The following is a 27,654-nucleotide window of genomic DNA, read 5'->3' on the forward strand; positions in this document are numbered from 1 at the left end:
GAGTTGCGTTCCTTGGGCACGCCAGAAACCTATGATTGTGGGTTCGAATCCCGGTTCGCCCCAATTATGTTTCTAGGTTTGTCAGCACCATACCCGTGCTCGTGGGTTTCACCGAAGTGGTAAACGTCTGAGACCTGCATCACTTCGGGCTTTCCGCCCACATTAAGCTAACACGCCGGGATATGACTGGAATAGTGTTAAAAGCGGCGTTAAACCCAACTCACTCACTCACTCACTATTTCGGTGGATTCTCGAGGCTGCTTATTGTTGTGTTTCACAATGGAAAGGGAATTAAAAGTTTTTTATCCCCAGCTCAGATTACTGCATTCTCCATCTTCCCATATCTCACATTCATGTTGTTATAATGAAATGGGAGTGACAGTTTATCCCAAGTGTTTATCCATGTTCTCGTGTGTCTGAAAGACAAATTGTATTCCCAGTGGAACACAACATCGATAAAGTTCCTATGTACACTTTTGTATGTGTTGTTGGTTCCTTGGTGCTGATTTCTTCACTTTTTCTGATGTTCTCATTGTTCGAGACAGAGTATCGATCGTAACGCCGATTTTGTCGGATGAGAAATTTACAGACCTATAAGCTGTTTCATTCGTATTGTGTTTAGCACAAAGATCCCGCATTGTGTGGACGGAGGGTAACCAAGCTTGAATCATATAGCTGCTGAATGTTTGTTTGTTTGTTGTTTAACGCCGCACTCAGCGGTATTCCAGCTATATGACGGCGGTCTGTAAATAATAGTGTCTTGACCAGACAATCCAGTGATTGACATCATGAGCATCGATCCACGCAATTGGGATCGATGACATGCATGAACCGGGTCAGTGAGCCTGACCACCCGATCTCGTTAGTCGCCTTTTACGACAAGCATTGTCATCTTTTACGGCAAGCATGGGTTGCTGATCATGAAGACCTATTCTAACCCGGATCTTCACGGGTCGGAAGCTGTATGGGCTTCAATTAGCTCAACAAGTCTCTTTGGGAAATATGTCTCTTCTGAAATTTGTTCAGAGAATAGACTTGCATCAAAGGACAAAGTGTATATATACGCCCAGTGAGAATGAAACCAAGTGTGATAATATTAGCATCTTCTCGAGGCAAGGGAGTTAACTGTCTGTAAAAGTCCAGTTTCTATACTAAAGTATTCATGGAAATGAAAAAAATCTGTGTTGCTGGATTTCATAATCGACACAAAGCATTACGTAGATGTAAATACGAAATAACAAAACAACTGGAAAAGTACTAGTCTGGATTTGCTAGTTTTATCTCAGGATTCAATACAAAATGTACTTTACAGGAGGTAATTTGTTGGCACTTTCAACATTCAAAAATAAACTAAGTCCAAATTGACATGGCAGAAACAGGCTTTGGGCATATGCAAATTAGCCTTGGAAAAAAAGTTATCAAAACAACAATAAAAAACCCAGCTATGTTTATGTACATAATAATAATGACATGTAAGTTGTTGTTTGAGAAGGGAATATGTTACTTTAACGTTCTGATATGTTGACGATGATTCACTATCCCACAATGCCACTCATAAATCACTAACCACTGACAAAAAGACATAAAAAACCCTTTGATACGCTGTATTTGTGCCAAGGCCAAATTAGTACTAATTGAGTTGTTTGAATATTTATATATTTTGTATATTAACTGCATTTATTTAAAATCTGAGATCGAAAAAACAGGGTTTATTTCATTTCCGTGAGTACTTTAGGCTGGAATTTCTGGGCTCGATCGTAGCGCTACCATCGGCTTTTACAAGTTATGTCCCTTCTATGTCCTTCCTATTGACCTATCAGATTCCACCTCTCATATCACTTGCATTTGCTTAAATAAAAATCACTGCGCCCTTGATAATCAAAATATATACGTGATAAAACGAGTCTTACTAAGCGAAATGCATTAAATCACGTGAGCACTTTGATAAAAAACATGAAAGGTTCGGAAAATATCTGTTGACGCCGATTTGGCGGTACACATGCTCTGCAAATCCACCAATCGACCGAAATCTGCACGGCAGTTCACGAACCGGATGTCGACTTCGTCACGCGACGATTGGATTGTGCATACTCTAGTTAGTCCAGCTAATATATAGCTCTTTAATTCCAGCCTAGTTCGGCGAGGGTGGAAATGGGTGGTGGTGTTACATTTTACGGGCGGCGAGAGCCAATTAAAGGCCTATTTGCACCCAGCGCATTGGCTTAACTTAATAATAATCACAAGGTATAATATCTCAAAATAAAAAATAACGACATTGTTCAGATAACATAAAGGAGACGCCAGCAAAAGTAATATTCATTTGGATCTTTTCTACCCCGGATCTTCATGGCGGGGTGCAGGGCGGTCGGGTAGCCTAGTGGTTAAAGCGTTCGCTCGTCACGCCGAAAACCTGGGTTCGATTCCCGACATGGGTACAATGTGTAAAGCCCATTTCTGGTGTTCACCGCCGTGATATTGCTGGAATATTGCTAAAAGCAGCGTAAAACCATACTCACTCACTCACTCACCCAGTACTGCGATCAGCGGATGACTCTTTTCATACATCAATGTATATATTGCGTGAAAATAGAATAAAATTCAGACAGAAAGTCTTGAGTTATTACTTTTATTATGTTTAGGTATGTGACAAGTTTTGCTACCACCCAAATGACTAGCCATAAAAGTATCGGGTGCCAAACTCATCACTGAAGTCGTGTTTCCAAAATCTCTGCAGAACCAAAAGCTGGTGAAAATCCTATTCATAGCTTTAGATTGAATTTATTGAACATTACCACTGAATATAATTTTTGCACTTGACCGGGAATAACTACATAAATTAACCCTTAAGTAGTCGGAGTTTTGTGTTTTCGCATGTTCAGCCTTTGAAAACAGTTTAATGTAACATGTACGAAATTGCAGAGAATGGTTGGTTTGTTGTTTAACTCTGCACTCAGCAACATTCAAGCTATATGACGGCGGTCTGCAAATAATCAAGGTTGCCCCAATGCGCCCAATGGCATCTATTTCGGTGGAGGGGCACGGGTGGCCCAGTCGTCTAAGGCGCCGCGATTCGCTGTGCAGAGTTGCGTCCCTTGGGCACGCCAGAAACCTATGATTGTGGGTTCGAATCCCGGTTCGCCCCGATTATGTTTCCAGGTTTGTCAGCACCATACCCGTGCTCGTGGGTTTAACCGAGGTGGTAAACGTCTGAGACCTGCATCACTTCGTTCTTTCCTCCCACATTAAGCCGACACGCCGTGATATAACTGGAATACTGTTAAAAGCGGCGTTAAACACAACTCACTCACTCACTCATGTTTCTGTCAGAGGTTGGACATTTTTTCTAAAAATATTGACTTTGTTAAAAAGTATCATGGTTTAGCAGCCATACTGGAGTCTGTTTTGGGAGTGCAATTTTAACGCGTTTTCATTGTTTCCCACTCCTCAACTACAAGTTTAAATGCTTCCTAACTTTTAATTAAAGGGTCTTCATACTGCATATATCCAAAACCTAACCTAACCTAACCTATCGGTAGATATTTGACGGCGGTCTGCAAATAATCAAGTCTGCCCCACTGTTTCCAGGTTTGTCAGCACCATACCCGTGCTCGTGGGTTTAACCGAAGTGGTAAACATCTTAGACCTGCATCACTTCGGGCTTTCCTCCCACATAAGGCTGACACGCCGTGATATAACTGGAATAATGTTAAAAGCGTCGTTAAACCCAACTCACTCACTCACACTCACTATAACTCTGTCTCGAATGTCCTTAATGTCATCGTTAAAATGTAAAACGTAATTGTTCCCTTGCTCCTACATTCTGTCGTGAATGTCCTTTAAATCTTAAAGTTAAAGCTGTAACTCGTTCTGTCTTCAACAGTATTCAAGAACACAGGACTTCAGGATATGTTCCCGTGTTTTTCCTAGTGAACATATGGCGTGCATTTGCATGTGTTTGTGACGGCAGTGGGGCAGGATACGCTCACCTTTTCGCAACCAGTTGGTATAATCACTATTCGATTGTGATCCATAAACACATGTTTATGATATTGACGGTATCGTACTGTCGACTCTGCTTTATGCAGAGATTTCTATTGGATATAGAAAGGGTTTGCAGCCTGGTCCCTTGGGTATGCTGCGCTGGCGCTACACTGATTAATTTCACGATGTAATAAGAAAACAAACAAATGCAAAATAAATGGCTTTTCAGGTGAATAAAATCCAGAATCCAAATATCAGAACCAAAGACAAACCCTATCATTAAATACCATTATTACGGATCATAAGTGTTAGATTTTTTTATGGTAATTTATAGTGGGCGTTCAATAATTCCGCTAAACCCGACATTTTACAATGGGAGAAAACCGGGCATAATCGGCGACATTTGCGTCATCAAATTTGCTAAAATAAAGATGCTAACGGTATTCCATTAACGTGGTTGTTTAATTCAATGTATTATATGTAGGATTTCGGGACAACAGTGAGCTGACACGAAATATTAACGCATATATCACTGTTGAAAATGGTGTGTGTGTCATTGTTTACATTTCACCGATGTGACGACCACTTTCGAGTCTCGAAACAGCTTAAATAATGTTTTCCTTCACTAACAGTAACAATGGACGTTATTATCGCGACGTATATATAGCAAGAGCATTCATGAAAATGCTAAGAAAAAAACTTAACCACCCGTTCTAGCGTTTTTCTATAGTTTATACATTTCGTGTCCGCCATGTTTGTTTGTCTTATGGAGGCCGCCATTGCCTGGGTCAAGCTCCTCACAGCGATAGCCCGTTCGCGGAGAGTGTGTAACGAAGGTGTCACGCGCTGGGAAGGAGCTTGTGCCTTGGTCAGTGTAGCATACCCAGGAAACCAGGCTGCGGCATTGATTGCATGTACCCGCATTTGCACAACTACCTGGCAGGCAGCCAAGATTCATGTCGTATACAAAGCGCCACGTCACTGTCTATACGACAGTCCTAGTTTCTCTTTCATTATGCGTTGTACAGAAAGATTGGGGCGGCCATAGCAGCACAGCAAATATTGGATAGCTAAAGCTATGGATAGCGAAGACAGAGAGGTGACAGCTCCGTACTTCACGGGGAGGAACAAGGCACTGAAGCTCACTGAAGTGTTGGAGATACTGGACAACCCTGATGACAAACGGGCTATAGTAACAACCCCAGCTCAACCCCATGGAGGAGACGGGTACTTGTACAGGGTGGAGGCAGACTCGGTGGAAGGTAGGTTAAATACTGCATGTCTTGAAGTTTAGACCAGAGACCATATAATATGGTCTCTGTTTAGACTTAAATGAAAATGCATACTTCTGACAATATTAATTAAGGGAGAAACCCACTTGAGATAACAGCCTAGGTATCATACATATATATGTGTGTGTGTGTGTGTGTGTGTGTGATGTGGAATTCCAGGCCCGTGATTGGCTACTCCATGGTGATGACCTGAGGTCAGATAATAACTGACTACTTTCCTGATTGTAAGTCATTGATAAGTTGCTCATGCTTCAGTGGAATGTTCACCCACGTATGTGTTGAACCTTATGGGTTTTTAGAGTGTAAACCTCCTGGATGCCACATTGACATATAGATGGAGAAACCGGCACTGTTTGTTTGTTTGCTTGTTTGTTGTTTTACGGCACACTCAGCAATATTCCAGCTATATGACGGCGGTCTGTAAATAATTGAGTCTGGACCAGACAATCTAATGCTTTGCAGACCATTGTGACGTGTTTGGTTACCATGATGTCAAAATCAAGTGACATTGCTAATGGCTCTGCTACTGAAGCTGTAAGCAGTACTCTTTACACTTAAGACACTGCTTATTACTGTCTACAAACTGAAAAAGTTGGAAGAATGATTTTGGATGATAAATAAAATCTCATCTTCGTGTCTTTTGATATCAAATATATCAACACTTGCAAGCCTCAGAGTTTTTCCAATTTTATCAACTTGTGTTGATATATACTGAACTGCAAAAGAAACCTCACCATGGATAGATACATGAGAAATCTTATTTGTCCAATCACTGTAAACATACTTTGAGACATATCAAAAAGATGAAACTCGACAAAACTGATCATCAAGGTTGCGGCGATTGCGGCGATGTGCCAAATGAGGTATGCCATGTGGTCTCAAGACTTGATCAATGTACCTAGCTACTGTGACACCATTGCCTCTCCCTGGACCCATGTTCTGGAAGAACAAGGCTGACCCTCTGTGCAAGACCAATTCTATCCCACACCATGATGCTCGGACCAACCCACCAGTCTCTCTCTTTCTCTCTGCCATCTGCTGTTGAGATACAGTAACCGCTCTCGTCTAAGAAGAGGACTCTTCTCCACTGCTGGTGGCACCAATGCTGGTGCTGTGTTGCGCACTGAAGACAGTCCCGGGGATGACATGGTGTCAGAATGGGTCCTCGGTGTGGCCTGTGACAGTCGAGGTGTCAGCTCGTCAATCGTCGACGCACGGTGCCCTCACTAATGTGTCGCTGGTGTGTCCCCATGGTCTGTCGAGCAGTTTCAAAGCGATCTTGAAGATGCTGTCGCACAATCTGACGACCCTGACATCAGATGGTGACCCTTGGTCTTCCACTACGTGGTAGGTCATCTGTAGTGTTGGTGGTCTGGTACCATTGCTGGAGCCTGTATATGGTCCTTAGGTGGACTTGAAATGCATTGGCTACTTGCCGGGCGGTTTATCCAGCTTGCAATCGTCCAAGGGCTTGGTGTTGCTGATTTCTTGTCAATCTTGGCATGTGGTAGCAATTCAATAACGAATGAATGTTATCGGATCTGGGTGGATTTTTATAGGGCAGGAAATGGGGGAACGCATGTGCATTTCAATTTGTACGGAACTCACGTGCATCGGGTTACCATGACTGTTGCCATGAAGCGTTTGGACGATCAGTTTTATTGTCATCTGCTTTGTTTTTTTATCCTCAAATTTCATTTTTCCGGACAAGGTAATGTTAAGTTGGAGATACTTTGACAAAAATTACCCAGATATTCAAATGACAACTTTTCATGCAATGGGGGGTGATGTTTCTTTTGCACTTCAGTATATTTAGATGTGTCAATGTATTCATAATCAAGAACGTGTTATAGTCTTATTTTCAGCTGACTTGAATTTAAATGTAACCTCACTCACATAACTTTAAACTATCACTTACCTTAAACTATTGAATTTGGATTTAGACTGTTAGCTGTGAACAGCGTGACATCCTGATAGTTGTTGGGAGACACTGAGATCCTTGTTGATCATTCTATTTTGATGGGGGGCGGTCGGGTAGCCTAGTTGTTAAAGCGTTCGCTTGTCATGCCAAAGACCCGGGTTCGATTCCCGACATGGATACATAGTGTGAAGCCCATTTCTGGTGTCCCCTGCCATGATATTGCTGGAATTTTGCCTAAAGCGGCGTAAAACCATACTTACTCACTCACTCACTCTATTTTGATGGATGGACCTGTGTTAATAATAATGTATTATGTTCATTGCAGCAGATTCCAGAAAACACTACATCAACTAACGCGAACCGTTTGAACAAAACAAACAAAAACACAAAAAACGTACGTCTTTTAATGCATTGCGTTATTGACATATTTGTAACTGGTTGGTTTTTGCTCTACAGACTCATGGAAGAATGACAGCTACCACTTCAAGCATATTGGTTCCCAGGAACAACCCAACCCTGCACCCAAGGTCGTCAAGCAGTACTTCGTGGCTTATAAAAGTGATGGCAGCACCACCAAGTCTTTTAAACGACAGGCATACAACTTGCTCGGGGCAGACGTGAAATATATGTTAGTACACTACATAGGAAAACACACAGAAGCGTTATCGGATCCAAAATATGAGAAACGTTTGAATGCGGCCCTCCCCCTTGGATCTGAGGTGGTGAACCCTGGCGTAAGAAAAGCTGGTTCTGGAGATGAAGATGGTGGAGAAAGGGAGACAAGTGATATGGAATGTGATCATGATCCTGCAAATACGAACTCTCCTACTTCCCAGCCTTCCTCAGGTGAAGTTAGCTCGAAGAAAAGGAAACATGACCCTGATATTGTGAATATGTGTGTGAAAACTCCTAAATGTTCAGAAAGCGAACAAATAACAGAAAACAATTCGATTGACAACATAACCACCGAATGTGTTAGTCATCAACCTGATGAAAGACCAACCAATCTCAGATCATTCACCGAAAGTGTGCTGAACAAACGTACACATATCGTTATCGCAAGGTGTGTGTTGAACCTGACACAATACTGGGAGAAAAACACCACGTATACTTCCCTTGACAGTCCGTGTTTATCATTAATCGCTGACATAAACAGTCAATGGAGAAATGACCTCGCAGAAGTCAGTGACAGGTTGAAGTGGTCACGACTTAGCCCGGACATTCTCGGTGATGACCAGTGCCCGGAGACGTATCTCAGTCTGATATCAGCTGTCATAGTAGGTGCATATCACATGAAGACGGACATCACAGAGTTTGTTGACACCCTCTATATGTACCCACAACATGTGATGAGTGACTACGCCGAGACAGATGACGACGATGGGACGGATCCTCAGATGTGCAAGGTGGGGCCCCACAGCATACAGAGGAATCATCTCCTCGATCCGACAGCATGGCTTGGTGATGAGGTAATTTTTATGGTTTTTCTAGCTTTCTCATCTTTTGCTCATCATGAATTATGTCCTTCAATTCTGCAAATTATTATTCTAATATTTTCAAAAGTATAAAATAGATTGGGACAATCTTCTTCTCGCTTGTGGTTGGTAGGCCATGTCAAAGAACGATATTAGCAATAACATTATTAAAGATGAAAATTATATAATATTATGATATAATGAAAAAATATTTGTTCCAATAGTGGAAATTGCTCTCAGGCCAAGTAACATATTAAATCGCTCCATCGTTGTTACCTGAGGATTTCAGACAGGATACATGTTGCAATGATGTTTTTTTGTAAGTTGCTAGTTAAAACATGTGACGTAGGGGTTTTGCAATATGAATTTGTTTTGTAAATACCTTTGTCCCTCCATTGTAGGTCATGCAAGCATACATGCATGTCCTGCAGACCACTTGGAATAGGAGCAGCAGCCATCACTGCATTGTACTTGATTCCTTCCTGGTCAGCGATTGGGAGAAAGACGAGTATGACGGGCCTCCTTGCAAGGTATGGATAGCATAGTCATGTACATTCATGTGGAAAGGAATGAGAAAAGTACTCGCATTAGGTTTTCGACCAAAGATGGAAATTAAAGACACATGGTAAATCTTTGATTCGGTTATGGATCTTTGTTTAGCATCTAATTCGAGCTCTGAAAGATATGAGGTCAGTTTTGTAACAGTTCCTTGAAGGTTTAGATCAGCATTTTTTCTTTAACAAGAATATCCTCACTGTACCTATGTCAACACGCCATGTATAACTTAATTGGTCATGTGTGTAAAGTCAACGCTGATGGTAAAAGTAACACTGACAGTCACGTGCAGTTTGTATGTCCCTTGTTGGTCCATGTTATCACTGACTTCACAACCATCGAAGTCGACGATCACAGCAGTGAACACACTACATGTCTTGTCAAAACCGATAAGTAAAACCTCAGCACGGAAGGGTCTGAATGGCTTTGGTAGTTCACTTAAGAATACTTGCATTTTAATGTAGATGCATGTATTTTCTGAACATTATCCTTTCGAATAACGGTGGACGCATGGTTGGCCCAGGTGTCAATGGCACCGTAATTCGCTGTGCAGAGTTGCGTCCCTTGGGCATGCAAGAAACCTAAAATTGTGGGTTCGAATCCCGGTTCGCCTGATTATGTTTCTAGTTTTGTCAGCACCATACCTGTGCTCATGGGTTTCACCGAAGTGGTAAACGTCTAAGACCTGCATCACTTTGGGCTTTCCTCCCACATTAAGCCGACACACCGTGATATAACTGGAATACTGTTAAAAGCGTCGTAAACCCAATTCACTCTCACTAGAATATCGGTATTTTTATGAATACCAAAAGCATTTTCAGTACATCAGCGCACCAGTTGAGTTTAGTTAGTGACTGAGTTAGGTTTAATGGCCACTTTGAACAGTATCCAATTATATCACAGACTGTCAGATTAATGTGGGAGGAAAACCTGAAGTGATGCACGCCTCAGACGTTTACCACTTTGGTCATTGAGTTTAAAAAGATCAATTACATAGTTGTTTCCAAATAAATGTCATATACATGTATCCAAAACAGGGGAAGGGTAATTGTTTGGATATGATTTTGAAAGAACACAGGCGATCATGGAAATGTATTTCAAGTACAGTTGATATTTAAGCATATAATGTTAATCTGTAACCATAAGATAATGTTAGCTAATATCTGTAAAATTGATCAAATGAAATTATAATTCATTAATGTAAATTACAATACATATCTGTAGATATCCATATTTCTCTGTGGTTAAAGAGCATCAAACGAATCTTGCTTGATCAGGGTAAAACATTCAAGACCATATTATTTTCCTTTTCAACCAACCCTTACTGTAAATAAAAGTGACAAAGCCCTTTCCACATTTTAGATTGTCCCCATCTCACTGGAGCTCCCTTCTCAATATAAATGTGGGTGCCTCTTTCTATGTTTGGGGACTAGGCATAAGTCTGGAAAGCATTGAGAAAGTTCTATTGTATGCATGTGGAGGGCATATCCAAATTTAACATGATTTAACTCATCAGTGACAAAAAAAATGTCTGATGCAATTCCACATTTTGACTTGTACCATAATTATTTTCCTGTGTTTCTCGAGCGAGCACTTGACTTGCCTTAGCATGTGTTTGTGACGGGTGCAATTGGTTAGCAGAATTGCTCGTGATATGGTCAGTATCATTCCTATTTGTAAGTGATTTATTAATACTTGTTAGTGATACGGTCGGTATCATCAAGGTATTTCTTTTGATTCTGGCAATGATTTTGTGGATTTTATTTTATATTAGGAGGAACTTGGAACTTACACGTGGATCGTGATGCCAGTGAACATGCCACTAAATAAACACTGGGTGCTTCTGGTCGCCAATGCCCAGGATGGAACAGTGGGCGTGGTCAACTCTAAGTGTGCTCTTAATGTAGAGGACAAACTTATTCAACATTGGAGGTAATTTGAGGGCTTGGTCAGCTATAAACGTGCCATAGATGTAGAGATAAACGTGTAAAGTCTTGCCTCGTTTATACGGACACTTGCATCATTTCACAATTCGTCAGTATAAACAAATTTCCGTATAACTGAAACCAGCTTCTTACTGGAAGAGTTACTTCCCTTCAATTATGCAACTCATGACAGATGACATGGGATTATCGAATGGGATTACATGTACAATAAACAAGCTCGTCTCAAACGTAATTCAGTGTCACTTGGTTAATTGACTTCTCACGAATCAAAGGATTTCCACCAACGGAAGGATTACCACCAGCGGAAGTGTATTTTCCGGGTAACTGAGACAATTTTGTGTGCATTTCAGTGTTTTGTGTATGAAAATGACCATCCGGTTCCGGAAACTGAATTTCTGTATATACGGGTAAATTTATATAGTAATTATTTCGTTTTGAATGAAAATCGTCCGGGAACCGAGGTTTCCGGATATCTGAAGTCTGTACAAGCGGGGCATGACTGAGAGCACTGTGGAATAAGTGGGCTAACAGGTGATGTCAGCTCTAAGCCTACGATTGATGAAGACTCCAGTGGGAAGTACAGCTTAAGGACACACTGATGAATGCGATAGTCTTAAAGTCTCGAACCGATTTTGAAACAAAAGCTGCAATCTGCCTCATCTACAAACATATGTAGTTAACTTGTCCTAAATGTATAGCGCTAGGTTGAAGGTTGGTTTGAGGCAGCGGAAACAAATAGAGGTAGTAAACTCTAGATCTAATATCTATTTTTTTCAGAAAATATACATGCAGTTTGAGGAGAGCTGATGGATCAGTGGTCACATGGATAACGACAGAATATCCAGTACTCAGTCAAACAGATGAGCATAGCTGTGGCATCTTTGTGAATATGGTACGGCAACTGAATGGGAACTTGTTTGTTTGTTTGTTTAACGCCACACTCAGCGATATTCCAGCTATATGACGGCGGTCTGTAAATAATCGAGTCTGGACCAGACAATCCAATCATGATCATCAATCCACGCAATTGGGATACGATGACATGCATCAATAAAAGTCAGCGAGCCTGACCAGCCGATCCCATTAGTCACCTCTTACGACAAGCATAGTCGCCTTTTATGGCAAGCATGGGTTGCTGAAGACGTATTCTACCCCGGATCTTCACGAGTCGAATGGGAACTAGATTTATGAATCTCATTCATCATTGTATAATAACAATTATAATAAGAGCAATATACAGAAAATTATTATGAATCGCTAAAATATAATATGCAGCATGTATTTCTCATCATTTAGACTTTTTTCACTGCATCTTCTAAAATCCCACCTAGCACGGAAACTTTATTTCAAATGTAAATCGCATTAGCATGCTCTTGGTTACTGACCAATCAAATGTGTCAATATCAAAACAGAATATTCCAATTTCTGTTAGTACCTTAACATGCATATCTATATTAATATACTGATCTGTTTCTATGATATATATATATGTTTATTTAAATTTCCATAAAACTAACAAGTTTTTTTGGCGGGGAACAATATGCTTGTATTAAACACTAAAGAGAGGGATCTCTGGAAGAAAACTAATGACAATGTGGGTTTTGAGTTTTTCTATAATATCATTTTATATGTACAATGTACTCTATCACTCTTAATCGAGATTGAACATTTATGTGTTCATTATCCCCCGCCACGATTGGTTGGTTTGGTTTGTTGTTTAACGCCGCACTCAGCAATATTCCAGCTATATGACAGCGGTCTGTAAATAATCGAGTCTGGACCAGACAATCCAGTGATTAATATCATGAGCATCGATCCACGCAATTGGTATCGATGGCATACATCAACCAAGTCAGCGAGCCTGACCACCCGATCCCGTAAGTCACCTTTTACGATAAGCATAGTTACCTTTTACGGCAAGCATGGGTTGCTGAAGACCTATTCTACCCCGGATTCTTCACGGGTCCCGATACAGAGTGGAAGGGGATATAAGAATGGATGCTGTCCGCCGGCCCTTCCGTCTGTCCGCAACAGATTGATGGATATGGGTCTAGTGGGAAAATAGTGCCTTTTGATAGTTTGGGATTTCTGAGAAATATTTTTTTCGAGTTTCCAACGACTTTGACTTAGAGTGAAAATGGCGGCATTGCTCATTTCCGGAGCAGATCTTGAAATCGTACAATATTTCTTGCCTTGCACACAACTGGACATGTCATATTGGTGGGGGATATGAGTATTTCGTGCTTGTTTTTAACAGGATCTCAGTGAGTGAGTTCATTTGATTTCACGCCGCCCATTAGCAATGTTCCAGCAATATCACAGCACGGGGCCCCAGAAATGGGCTTTAGACATTGTACCCATGCATGAATTTGAACCCAGGTCTTCGGCATGATAAGCCAAAGCTTTAACCACTAGCTACCCTACTGCCCCAGGGTATTGCTCCAGTTGACGTATTATGATACACCTCAATATGGGGCAAACACTAAAGAACAATGCTTTGTTTTTGTTGTCAATACTTCGTCACCAGTGGCTCTTTATTGTTACAGGCACTAGAAGCTGTACTATCGGAGGTGCCTCCCAGTGTCATGAGGAGCTGCCACACTGTCTGGTACAGGAGGTACATCTGGCGCAGACTGCGGGAATATGCAGATGAACATACACAGCCTGATATGGACACAGACAGTGAGTATAAATATTGTTTTCCAAATATACCTAAAACCCAAATACATGCAAAGGACAAAACCCTTTCCGTATTCTTAAAAATAATCACTGGTAATATCAGACGACTATATCATGTGCATGTGTTTATGAATCACTATCAAATAGTGTGTTCGCGACAAGGTGAGCAGATCCTGCCAATAGCAATATATTCCACAACAAAACTAGAATCCGCAAACCCAAGTATCACAGGGCTTTCTTCTAATGTCAATTTTTTTTATTATTATTTGTTTCCCGGCATTCTTTTACTACTTCTCTGTCCTGTAAGGGGGCGGTCGGGTAGCCTAGTGGTTAAAGCGTTCGCTCGTCACGCCGAAGACCCGGGTTCGAATCCCGACATGGGTACAATGTGTGAAGCCCATTTGTGGTGTCCCCCGCCGTGATATTGCTGGAATATTGCTAAAAGCGGCGTAAAACCAAACTCACTCACTCACTCACTGTCCTGTAAGATGCAAGCTGTTAGGGATAATTCATAAAGCGGTGTTCTTGAAGAATGTTCATAGTTTGCTTGTTTGTTGTTTAACACCTCACTCAGCAACATTCCATCTATATGACATGCATCTACCAAGTCAGTGAGCCTCATCACCCGATCCCGTTAGTCGCCTCTTTGGTTTGGGCTTCGCATGGAATGACTTGACCCAAATCCCTTTCCACATTGATACGCTTCAACAGGGATGTTGAGGGATTTTATCCCAGTTTCATAGATGTCCGGTTTTGCTATCCATTAAGTTCTCCACAGCTTCTTTGATGTCATCGTTTGAATCGAATTGGGGTCAAGCTGGAACTTTCGTTATGTTTGGAAATGGATGGAAGTCTGATAGAGTGAGTGAGTTAAAAAATTTCCGTCAGACTGGCAATATTTCAGCCATTGACAAAAGTATACATTAAAAACAAATATATTCAGAGTGTATAAAATCCTGTCATCGAAGGACAGTATGATAACTAGATTATCACAGATTGTATTTAAAACTAGTTTGAGAGCATGTAAAAGAATAAACTACCAATTAACAGTGCAATATAAAAAAAGGGGCTTTTGATCGCCAGCAACAAAAATTAGCCACCATACCAAGGACTTATGAGGGGGCACGGGTGGCCCAGTCGTCTAAGGCGCTGTGATTCGCTGTGCAGAGTTGCGTCCCTTGGGCACGCCAGAAACCTATGATTGTGGGTTCGAATCCCGGTTCCCCCCGATTATGTTTCTAGGTTTGTCAGCACCATACTCGTGCTCGTGGGTTTCACCGAAGTGGTAAACGTCTGAGATCTGCATCACTTAGGGCTTTCCTCCCACATTAAACTGACACGCCGCAATATAACTGGAATACTGTTAAAAGTGGCGTTAAACCCAACTCATTCCCTCACTCATTCACCAGGGACTTATAACACTGCTTCCCTCATGGTTCGCCAGCAGGATTTATACCACCTCTTCAGCTGGCAATTGTATTCAAGTTTAGCCATCAATGTAAAATGACAAATATACTCCGTGAATAACTCTGTCATACATAAAAATACTTTGAATGATGTGGAACTTAAATACCCTCTCAGGTGGACAATACAATTCTTCAACCCCCCTTAAGGGTACATCCACTAACAATTTAAGTTACTAATTAGCACTACCAATTTATAAAATAATACCTCAAAACTTATCAATTAATGTAATTCCTTTCAAAAGTCCAAGAATTTAACGAGAGCTGGTGTTAAATTTGAAATAATTATCGTTTCATGTTACAGGTTTTTTGGTGTGTTATTTCTTGTTATTCAAGTACGAGTGAAGCCTGGCAAACTGGAAAGTGTCCGCACCTTTATATTCGCAATGGGCAAAAACCTGATATTGTTATTGCAATCATAGGATATTCAACCAATCATGATTTGCCACACAAAAAAACATAATGTAGAGGGGTTGGATAACAGTTATGATAAGTGAGACAACTATTAAAATATGTTCTTAAGTTCCCTGTTTTGACTTGTACCATATGTTTCCACGTTTTGCAGATGAACAATTGACTTGCCTTTGCATGTGTTTGTGACACATTACCAGCTGGACAGGATAGGCTCGCCTTTTCGTGATCCTGATTCATAAACACATGCTCACAATATAGTTGGAATCGTAAACATTTCTTTGGATTATTGAAACACTGTCGTTGTATATATTCAAATCCAATGTTACTAATCCATTGCAATGGATAATGGCCAAAGAGGATCATCAAATATATGTGAGTTTTATATGTTGGCAAATGTTGTGTGATTTACAAAGAAAACAGCATGTACAAAAGCCAATATATCTTCAATGTCTCTTCAAGTTGTAAACATTATAAGTGTTATAATATTTTAAATGCTCAAAGTGTGATTATTTTAGATATGTGGGCACGGGTGGCCCAGTCGTCTAAGGCGCCACGATTTGCGTCCCTTGGGCACACCAGAAACCTATGATTGTGGGTTTGAATTCCGGTTCGCCCCGATTATATTTCTAGGTTTGTCAGCACCATACCCGTGCTCGTGGGTTTCATGAAGTGGTAAACGTCTGAGACCTGCATCACTTCGGGCTTTCCTCCCACATTAAGCTGACTCGCCGCAATACAACTGGAATACTGTTAAAAGCAGCATTAAACTCACTCACTCACTTATTTTAGATATATTGCCAAAATGAAAAATTAACCTGTTTGGTTCTGTATTTGAAAGATTGTTGTCCTTCTTGCAGTGCTTGAGTCTCCATGTGAAAAGCTGACAAATAATCCAGCGTCAACGAAGGCCAGAACATTTGCGTATACAATAGTCAATAGGTCGACCAGCATAGATGATACGAGATACAGTTTACATAAAGCAGCCAGCCTCGGAGATATTAGACGCATGCATTTGTTGATAGACCAGGGCGAGTTTGTAGCGAGTACCGATGACCGAGGGTGGACCCCTTTGCACTGTGCCTGTGAAAACGGTCATGGCGAAGCTGTTGCTGTTCTTGTTTCCAGGCGGAAGGGCGACGTACAAAAAAGAGCTAAACTTACTTTGTACAGTCCTATCATGGATACGAAGTATGCGTATCTAGCGGGAATATTACCACTGCACATTGCTTGTTTAAATGGACATGAGAATGTAGCACACATTTTAATCAAAAGCGGTGCAAATGTTGACGACAAAAGTGAAACTGGAACAACGGCTCTTTTTTTTGCTTCTGGTAACGGACATAAATCTGCAGTCGAATTTCTGATCAAGAGTGGTGCAAGTGTTACAGCTGTTAATAAGGACGGATGGACGGCACTACATCAAGCTTGTCAGAATGGACATGAATCTGTAGCCACACTTCTGATCAAGAGTGGTGCAAGTGTTACGGCTGAAGACAAGGACGGATGTACAGTTCTACATATAGCTTGTCAGAATGGACATGGTTCGTTAGCCGCACTTCTGGTCAAGTATGGTGCAAGTGTTACAGCTGTTAATAAAAACGGATGGACGGCACTACATCTAGCTTGTCAAAATGGACATGAATCTGTAGCCGAAGTTCTGATCAAGAGTGGTGCAAGTGTTACAGCTGAAGACAAGGAAGGATGTACGGTTCTACATATAGCTTGTCAGAATGGACATGGTACGTTAGCCGCACTTCTGGTCAAGTATGGTGCAAGTGTTACAGCTGTTAATAAAGACGGATCGTCGGCACTACATCTAGCTTGTAAGAATGGACATGAATCTGTAGCCACACTTCTGATCAAGAGTGGTGCAAGTGTTACAGCTGTTGATAAGGACAGATGGATGGCACTACATCTAGCTTGTCAGAATGGACATGAATCCGTTGCCACGCTTCTGATCAAGAGTGGTGCAAGTGTTACAGCTGTTGATAAGGATGGATGGACGGCACTTCATCTAGCTTGTCAGAATGGACATGAATCTGTAGCTGCACTTATGATTAAGAGTGGTGCAAGTGTTACAGCTGTTAATAAGGACGGATTGACGGCACTACATCCAGTTTGTGAGAATGGAAATGAATCTGTAGCCACACTTCTGATCAAGAGTGGTGCAAGTGTTACAGCTGTTGATAAGGACGGATGGACGGCACTACATCTAGCTTGTCAGAATGGACATGAATCTGTAGCCACACTTCTGATCAAGAGTGGTGCAAATGTTACAGCTGTTAATAAGAAAGGATCGGCACTACTATTAGCTTGTCAGAATGGACTTGACTCTGTAGCCACACTTCTGATCAAGAGTGGTGCAAATGTTACAGCTGTTGATAAAGACGGATGGACGGCACTGCATCCAGTTTGTCAGAATGGACATGAATCTGTAGCTGCACTTCTGATCAAGAGTGGTGCAAGTGTTACAGCTGTTGATAAAGACGGATGGACGGCACTACATCTAGCTTGTCAGAATGGACATGAATCTGTAGCCGCACTTCTGATCAAGAGTGGTGCAAATGTTACAGCTGTTAATAAGAAAGGATCGGCTCTACATCTAGCTTGTCAGAATGGACATGAATCTGAAGCCGCACTTCTGATCAAGAGTGGTTCAAGTGTTACAGCTGTTGATAAAGACGGATGGACGGCACTTCATTTAGCTTCTCTGAATGGACATAAATCTGTAGCCGCACTTCTGATCAAGAGTGGTGCTAATGTTACAGCTGAAGACAAGAAAGAATCGACGCCTCTACATCTAGCTTGTCGGAAAGGACATGCATCTGTAGCCGCACTTCTGATAAAAAGTGGTGCAAATGTTTATAGTCGGAATAAGGACAGACTCACGGCGCTACATGAAGCGTGTATAAATGGACATGAGTCTGCGATCTCACTTATGATTAAGAGTGGTGGAAGTGTTAAGATCCGTTAATAAGGACAGATGATCGGCACTACATAAACCTTGTGAGAATGGACATGAATCTGTAGCCGCACTTCTGATCAAGAGTGGTTCAAGTGTTACAGCTGTTGATAAGGACAGATGATCGGCTCTACATAAAGCGTGTCAGAAAGGACATGAATCTGTAGCCGCAGATCTGATCAAGAGTGGTGCAGGTGTTACAGCTGTTAATAAGGACAGATCGGCGAAACTACATCAAGCTTGTCTGAATGGAAGAGTTACGTCTGAATACAAGAATGGATGGACGGCACTACATAAAGCTTGTGAGAATGGACATGGATCTGTAGCTGCACTTCTGATCAAGAGTGGTGCAAGTGTTACAGCTGTTGATAAGGCCGAATAGGCGGCTCTACATCTAGCTTGTCAGAAAGGACATGAGTCTGTAGCCGCACTTCTGATCAAGTGTGGTGCAAATGTTTATGCTTGTAATAAGGACAGATTCACGGCACTACATAAAGCTTGGAATGGACATGAATCTGTAGCTGCACTGTTTCAAGAGTGGTGCAAATGTTACAGGTGTTAATTAGGACGGATTGACGGCACATCTTGTTGGTAGTTCAGGCTAATTTTGTACATACATAATTTTATACAGGTTTAGGCATGTTTAGGCATCAACTTTTGGTTTATGTGAAAATTAATAAAAAACACTTTTCATTTTGAATTTATGTCAAAAACATTTTGTGATATGGCAAAGTAGTTATTTGTTTTGACGCCAGTTTAAAATTTTCACTGAAATTTTTAGTAAACTTACCTATGAATGATTTTTGTTTTCATATTTCCCGCCGCAAGCTCCAGAACGATGTTTAAGTCGATAGATAGAGTCACCATCTGTCATGTGATATAAGTATTGTTGTAATGTTAATCCCGGCACACCTCCTAGTTTTACACTCAACGTCGAAGGTACCATGATTGGATGGTACCATTTTGGAAAATTAGTGCATACCCTGGTAATCAAAAGAAGCTGCATTCTTGAATAAATATTCTATTCATGGCAAAATAAGCATAGAGAATAAAACAAGAATAGGCATAATGTTTTATTTAGACATTCATCATAAGCATGATTCTTGTTCTTTCTGTTAATGAAGCTGAAATGTGATGAATTGTGATAATCTTCATTTAAAAAACAAGATGGCCGGCAGGACTGACCTCCCTACATCAAGCTTGTCAGGACGGACATGAATCTATAGCCTCACTTTTGATCAAGAGTGGTGCAAGTGTTACAGCTGTTAATAAGAACAGATCGGCGAAACTACATCAAGCTTGTCTGAATGGAAGAGTTACGTCTGAATACAAGAATGGATGGACGGCACTACATGAAGCTTGTGAGAATGGACATGAATCTGCAGCTGCACTTCTGATCAAGAGTGGTGCAAGTGTTACAGCTGTTGATAAGGCCGAATAGGCGGCTCTTCATCTAGCTTGTCAGAAAGGACATGAATCTGTAGCTGCACTTCTGATCAAGAGTGGTGCAAATGTTTGTGCTCGTAATAAGGACAGATGATCGGCACTACATAAAGGGGGGCACGGGTGGCCCAGTCGTCTAAGGCGCCGCGATTCGCTGTGCAGAGTTGCGTCCCTTGGGCACGCCAGAAACCTATGATTGTGGGTTCGATTCCCGGTTCGCCCCAATTATGTTTATAGGTTTGTCAGCACCATACCAGTGCTCGTGGGTTTCACCAAGTGGTAAATGTCTGAGACCTGCATCACTTCGGGCTTTCCTCCCACATTAAGCTGACATGCCGCGATATAACTGGAACACTGTTAAAAGCTGCGTTAAACCCAACTCACTCACTCACTCACTCACTCACTCACTCACTCACTCACTCACTCACTCACTACATAAAGCTTGTCAGAAAGGACATGAATCTGTAGGCGTACTTCTGATCAAGGGTGGTGCAAGTGTCACAGCTGTTGCACGATTTCTCTACTTGTAAGACCTGTATGTGTGGAAAGAATATTTGACCAAAATGCTTATCTTTGCGTATCTCCAAACACTGTTACCACTGAATATTCTTTTATACTAGTATATTGATGTTGTATGCTTAAGGAAATAGTTGAAACATTTGTATTATCGACTGCAGAATATTAACAGTATATCCGATTCATGGCGAATATTCCTCGGTTCTTAATATTTCAGAAACTTTGAAGCAGTTTGAAAACGCTCGGACACAGACAGGAAAACCCACGGGGGATATACCACCGCTTGTCTTTTGACAACAGCAATCTCCACGGGCGTATATCCGATTACATACTTTTAACATTGAGGTGGTCAAGTTTTGATCACCATTAAAAATACCTACCACTTGGAGACCCAATCTCATTAAAAGCAGATCTTAGTTCTCGCTGCCGCTAAACAAAGATCTGAGGACATCCCATTACGGGTCACGTTAGACCGACCTTTCACGAACTCTAACCGACCAATGAAATTACTAACAAGAAGTTGATATTAGCCAATCAGAAGGCAGCTTTCTCGTGCTTTACGGCACTAATTTCAAATTGGCGACTACGCTTCGAAACATATTTTGACAAATTCTCCCTTAAAAAAATTGGAAAGTACATTCTCGAATGGCTAATACATGGTCTAGATTGTATAGATTCAGTCGTTAAGCCCGTAACTATCGTTCGGAATACCCGTTTTAAAGTTTTGGAGGCTGCATGATTGGAAATCGCATTCCGCCTGTCACTTTCATGATCTGGTAAGCGACGCTCCGATTGGTCAGATGAAAGGTCGTGAACCCTAATGGGATGTCCTCAGATCTTTGCTTAGCGGTAGAGAGAACTAAGATCTCATTTTAATGAGATTGCTTGGAGACCCAGCATAGATTTCTATTAGAGTTTTAGGTCTTCCTATCATCATTCGACCCGTGAAGATTCCGGGGTAGAATAGTTCTTCAGCAACCCATACTTGCCGTAAAAGGCGACTATGCTTGCCGTAAAAGGCGTCTAACGGGATCGGGTGGTCAGGCTCGCTGACTTGGTTGATACATGTCATCGATCGCAATTGCGTGGATCGATGCTCATGATGTCAATCACTGGATTGCCTGGTCCAGACTCGATTATTTTACAGACCGCCGTCATATAGCTGGAATATTGCTGAGTGCAGCGTTAAACAACAAACAAACAAATCCTATCATCATTCATTCAAAAAGCTTTCAAAATGCGCAAAACTGTTTTCAGTCGACTATAAATAACATATACTTTCTGTTACTCTGTACACAATATTATACTATCTAAAGCTACATGGTATATGGAAGCAGTCTGTATATAATCAAGTATGGACCAGACAAACCAGTGACTGATGTCGGTTAATGATGACACACAATCAACTAAGTTACTGAGCCTGACATAAAGACATCGTGTTCACAATTCACATAAAGTCTATGTGACCTAATGCCTTTTATATATGCTAACCAACATTAGCTCTCATTGAGAGGTGGGAACAGTAGAACGTGTTTTAATGTCCACTTTCGGGCGTGGTTTTCATTTGTTACAAGAAGGTCATAGGAATTGCCTACCATGTCAGTTATCGCAACTGTCATTGAGACGTTTGATGCACAGAGTTTCATATATACCACGAAATGTTTACTGAATGAATTGAATTTTATTACTGACTATAATATTTAAAATGTTTTGAATAATAAAAAGAAACATATATAGTATTTTATTGGTGTCCTTCAGATAAATTTTAAAATATTGATATTGAGTTACTTGTGTTTCATACCTGAACATGACCTACATTCAGTTATATGTAACTGATATCAATTTGAAATATTGAGATTTTTGATTGACATAACGCTTGTGGCACACTTTTCTTGTTCTTATCTAATTTGTCATAACCGTTTTGTTACACCTGCAAAATAAATGTATACTTTGAGAAAATAATTACACCATGTTGAACATTTATTCTCCTTTGTCAGGAAAAATTTTAATGAAACTTTAAATGTTCATACAATTCTGTTAAATCATTTCAACTCTGGGGGAAAAGAGGTGGCATTGTGTTTAAAGCCTCCGTTCATTCTGGGAGTTTGATTACCCCATGGGTACACTGTGCGAAGCTCATAGCTGGAATACTAAGAATAAGAGTGTGTGCTTTGTTTGAACTGATTGGTTGAAAAACGTGATTTATTTCAATTTGTCTGACTGATCAATTCGATTTATAAATTTCAGTAAATTCAGTTTCCAAGAATAAAACATGTCAGTAGAGACAATATCCTATGTCACAAGTCACAATATATTTATGATGTGTATCTAAACAGTGTGTTCAGACTTTGAGTATCTGAACTTCAGAGCGGGGTCACTATCCATCATTGTCATGAACAATTTCAAGCAGTAATCATCGCTGTGCAAAAAAATGAAAGAGGATATAGATTGCCAGGCAAAATTGACCTGGAGTTTGTCGCGTTGAAACATTCCAAGGGGATTTCAAGAGGACACGGGTGGGCGAGTCGTCCAACGCGCTGCAAATCGCTGTGCAGAGTTGTGGCCCATGTGCACCCCAGATGATTGTGGGTTCGAATCCCGGTTCGACCCGGTTCTAGGTTTGTCAGTACCATGCCTAAGTGGTAAGCCGGGGTAGAATAGGTCTTCAGCAACCCATGCTTGCCGTAAAAGGCGACAATGCTTGTACGAGGCGACTATGCTTATCGTAAGAGGCGACTAACGGGATCGGGTGGTCAGGCTCGCTGACTTGGTTGATGCATGTCATCGATCCCATTTGCGTTGATTGATGCTCATGATGTCAGTCACTGGATTGTCTGGTCCATTATTTTACAGACCGCCGTCAGTGTACAGGAACACTGTATAGCACTTACCACGACGTCATCAACAGAACCAGGTGGGTGCCAAGCCATGACGAACCCTCGCCAAGACATATGGATTCCAACCATGTATCTTTCAAACAGGTTCCACACAACTCTCACAGCCTTCAATAGAAACACAGCATGATCTGCGAGGACAGTCTGACGACGTTAGCACATCTATCCCATCCATGCGAAGAGCCCAGCCAGACGACCAATCGTGACCGCAGAGCATCACCATGGACGTCTCCAGTGGTGCAGACAACACCTTGCAGTGGACAGCACGTCAGTAGAGAAGTGTCCACTTAAATGGTCCATTACGTTTCCTTCTGCCTGCAACATCCCTGAGCTGTTAACAATCAAACAAGTTTGCAAGATTCGGCTTATTCTCCCTCAGACGCATAATGGCATTCCCTGGGCCTTTCTTCAACGTTTGGCGCCTCATGCATCCTTTCCTGCATCAATGTACAAGATGGACACACTCGCTGCTGCCTCTGGAGCCCCTCATGTGACAGTACTTATGACAGGAACTGTTGCTCGTGACCTTCAGACACTGTTATTTCCATGCCATGCCCATACTTCCATCCACGGCAGTAATTTTTTTAATTCAAATTCAATGTTTTTTGTATGTCACAATAACATATGCCTTTGAATGTACATGTACATACATAATTTCGTTATTTGTATCATGTTTCATTCCCTGAAGTCATTTTTAGTCGCCTCCAAGAGATGATGAGCATGCATGTTTCAAGCAAACGCGGCTCACGCGGTACATGGGGTGGCATGTCCAACACGTTTCAAGTAATTAATTGCATAACTGCCTCAAATAAGTTAACTTTACAGATCTGTGACAACATCTGTGTCTATTAGCATATGAAAATCATCCTGTATACCAAGTATGCACTGCATATGTATTACAACGTACTTCATAGCATTGAGACACTTTTGCATTATTCATGAATTATTTATGGGGACAATTATGTCGCCCACAGTGGAAAGTTACAGGAAGTCCCTGTTTAACTGGCAAACACACTCGAGATCACAGGAGGGCTAACACGGTTAGTATCTAATTTTAAGTCTAAAAATGAGTGAGTGAGTGAGTATGGTTTTACGCCGCTTTTAGCAATATTCCAGCAATATCACGGCGGGGGAAACCAGAATTGGGCTTCACACATTGTACCCATGTCGGGAATCGATTCCGGGTCTTCGGCGTGACGAGCGAACGCTTTAACCACTAGGCTACCCGACCGCCCCTTCTAAAAATGATGAAATGTTCACAAGAATCTCAAGTCCAAGTGAAATACGGTGACATGGCACTTTTCTGTATGTGGTATTTTGGTACATGATTAGTATATAGCGCAGATCAACATTAGTGTTTCATTTTCTTTATTAATCTGACCAGTTTTAACAGTGATGAATCAAGATATTGGCGTGTATGTCCCTCCTTATGATGACTGTAATTTTCTTTGAGAAGTTCTTATTCAATTTTCAATATGGTAGTGATGTTAATAATTGACATATTATTAACATTTGAGTTAAACGATAATATTAATGTTATTTTACATTGAGAAACAAGATACGTGTTTTGAGACAGCTTTTATCCGATTTTCACCCCTCCTCACATTCTGTTCTAAAGGGAGCATTAACTCTATACTTATTATGATGCAAAACTTAATGTTTAAAATAATCAAATCATTTATCCCTTTAACAAATGCATGTCGTGTCTCAACATTTGCATCATTGACAAAGGAAAGAGTTTGTGTTTTGCAAAGTTAATTGTAATGTAATATTTGGCACGTTCGGGGTTCAAATAATTTATTCTTAGATTTAATTAATGTATATTCAGGAGCATAACACATTCGTGTCCGTACATTTGATATGACATGAGATTGGAGATTGTAATACTTCTTGGGTTCTTTTAACTACACAGGTAAACTCTCGATTAATATAAATCTATTTACTTTGAGGGCATGCTTCCTGGAAATAACTCCTACCAGTATTAATACGGAAGACCACAAGAACTGGACGTACGAACTGAAGCGCTCATAAAATATGGTCAATAGTTTGGTGTTGATAACACAGTGCACCATCTCCCTTCTTCAAAAACAATATTTCACAGACATAATTAGGGGCGGGCCATTTGATTTCTAGGAGGGGGCAGGCTGGTTTTTTTTAAAGAAATACAGCTCATAATTTTGTTTAAATAAAAATACTCAGCCTCCATTTGCTTTAAAAAAAATAACTCAGCCTCAATAAAACGTCTCGGCCACAATATGGCCAATACAGAATATTTCGTGAGCAAAGCCATAATCTTTGACAGGAACAGCATGCCTGTTACCCTTATCTTATCAAATCCTCCATTTCAAGAGGCCATAACAGTTGTTGATTCGATGGGAAATGACCATAATGATCATATGCCCTTACATGGAAACTGACGAGGAAACGAAACGTTACCAATCAGCATTGTTTGTTCCTAAAAACAGAACAGGAAGATACTTGTTTGGCCAAAGACATGAATTAACAACATCATTCCAAGTTACACCATGGAATCAAATTCGTCTAAAATGTACCCAATTGCAGTTTGAGATGCATCAGTTGTGAGGATGAAGGGTTTGTTTTGGTTGGGATATGCAAGGAAGGGGGCTTATCGAATGCCTGTTGGCAATTGTTGGACCATTCGAAAAACACTTCTTTTTTTCAGATGGTTGTATAGAGGGGAGGCGATGCCAGAAGATTTGCTACAAGTCTGTGCTAATAGGGGACCAGATCTAAGAGAAGACACACGTCAGGGACATTTTAAGAGGGTGGGATCTGTGTAACTGAATCTATCTTTGAAGTAGATCAACATGGATGCCATTTTAACTGAAGATATGCCCTAAGTAGGTGACTTGTTTTGTCTCATATTACGTTTGTTTGGTTTTAGAGTTAGTCCTGCTTCTTTGATCTTTTGAAATACTGAGTGAGTGAGTGAGTGAGTGAGTATGGTTTTACACCACTTTTAGTGGGGGAAACCAGAAATGGGCTTCACACATTGTACCCATTTGGGAATTGAATCCTCGTCTTCGGCGTAACAAGCGAACGCTTTTACCACTAGGTTACCCGACCGCCCCCTTTTGAAATAATGCCTTGAGGTGACTCAAATATTCCAAAAACGTTTTAGAAAATATTTTGTTATATACATATATTAGTATGTAAAGCCAATTCATTTCTTTATTACCTATGAATGGTTTGCAGAAATGAGCATTTTTGAGGGCAAAAGGGAGGCGAAGGGGTCTGGTGTCACCTGTTTCTACTCTGTGATGATGTAAATGAGCGTGTCCCAATTCAGACCAATCTGACGCAGAACTGATCTTTGTGATTGTAGAAATGCATTTTACTGAGTACTTGGATTTTCATGATTTTATGATGACTGAATATAACACTTTGGGTAATTAATTTAAGATAGTAAATACAGAATATTCACAAATATCATCATTAACTCTATTTACATAAGTATATCTTTCATACACCTGGCATCATGGGGGCACTTATTAACATTATAAAGTTGTTTGAGACTGAACTTATTTTGATGTTCAGGCTGTGTACGTGACAGCTACCGTACCCTACGTCGTCCTGATTGTCCTGCTGATTCGTGGTCTGACTCTACCTGGAGGAACAGATGGAGTTCTGTTTTACATCACTCCAAACTTCAGTAAACTCCTGGAGATACAGGTAGACTATCTTATATCGACTGACTCATCGCCAATACTTTGTATACACAATGTTCATCCACCACCCGTGAACACATTCATGATGCGATGTAGTTGTGACGCGTGAATTCTTGAATTTCGTTACAAGAAATACTTTGTAAGTATCTTGTATGTGTGCCAATGACATTATATCTATGATTCTGAGGAGAATTTATAAACTTCTAGAGATATAGGTAACATTTCAATAAATAAACAAAACAGACAGCTCTATGCATGAAATTATACATATTTTCGATCTTGGATCATTAATTTGTTAATTGAAACTATTGTGATTTTCATCTCAGCGTTAATATCTGAAGGGTTTGTCTTGAGTACCTCCCTCCACCACCGGACCCGTGAAGATCCGGGGTAGAATAGGTCTTCAAAAACCCATGCTTGCTGT

At 40.8% G+C, this 27,654-nt stretch overlaps 1 protein-coding gene and 1 long non-coding RNA gene across 4 annotated transcripts; both read left to right on the forward strand.

Moving 5' to 3' along the window:
* The first annotated feature begins 4,849 nt into the window (after positions 1 to 4,849).
* LOC124115733 (ankyrin-3-like) lies at positions 4,850 to 22,422 on the forward strand. Of its 3 annotated transcripts, none has more exons than XM_048389008.1 (8): positions 4,850 to 5,243; positions 7,651 to 8,663; positions 9,071 to 9,199; positions 10,999 to 11,156; positions 11,948 to 12,062; positions 13,717 to 13,852; positions 16,584 to 17,623; positions 20,638 to 22,422. In XM_048389008.1, exons 1-8 carry the CDS (start codon positions 5,060 to 5,062, stop codon positions 20,659 to 20,661), a joined length of 2,799 nt encoding a protein of 932 aa, XP_048244965.1. In that variant the 5' UTR covers positions 4,850 to 5,059; the 3' UTR covers positions 20,662 to 22,422. The 3 variants fall into 3 exon arrangements, with proteins under 3 accessions (XP_048244965.1, XP_048244964.1, XP_046332790.2); XM_048389007.1 differs by lacking the exon at positions 20,638 to 22,422 and having other exon boundaries at positions 16,584 to 17,292; positions 17,392 to 18,949; XM_046476834.2 differs by lacking the exon at positions 20,638 to 22,422 and having other exon boundaries at positions 4,851 to 5,243; positions 16,584 to 18,949.
* Positions 22,423 to 24,551: 2,129 nt separating this feature from the next.
* Positions 24,552 to 27,229, forward strand: LOC124115760. The gene is made up of 3 exons (XR_006858019.2): positions 24,552 to 24,581; positions 26,225 to 26,402; positions 27,100 to 27,229. It is a non-coding gene; the product is annotated as an uncharacterized LOC124115760 (long non-coding RNA).
* The last annotated feature ends 425 nt before the right edge of the window (positions 27,230 to 27,654 follow it).

The sequence above is a fragment of the Haliotis rufescens genome, unplaced genomic scaffold (genome assembly GCF_023055435.1).
Source record: "Haliotis rufescens isolate VD_foot unplaced genomic scaffold, xgHalRufe1.0.p SCAF_8, whole genome shotgun sequence".
NCBI lineage: Eukaryota > Metazoa > Mollusca > Gastropoda > Lepetellida > Haliotidae > Haliotis > Haliotis rufescens.

Bases quoted from the DNA above. Each gene is read 5' to 3' on its own strand.
- LOC124115733 (XM_046476834.2), top strand. From the start codon at position 5,060: ATGGATAGCGAAGACAGAGAGGTGACAGCTCCGTACTTCACGGGGAGG. The intron at 9,200-10,998 runs GTATGGATAGCA...ATTTTATATTAG, and splicing joins ATGACGGGCCTCCTTGCAAG to GAGGAACTTGGAACTTACAC. The intron at 13,853-16,583 runs GTGAGTATAAAT...TCCTTCTTGCAG, and splicing joins GCCTGATATGGACACAGACA to TGCTTGAGTCTCCATGTGAA.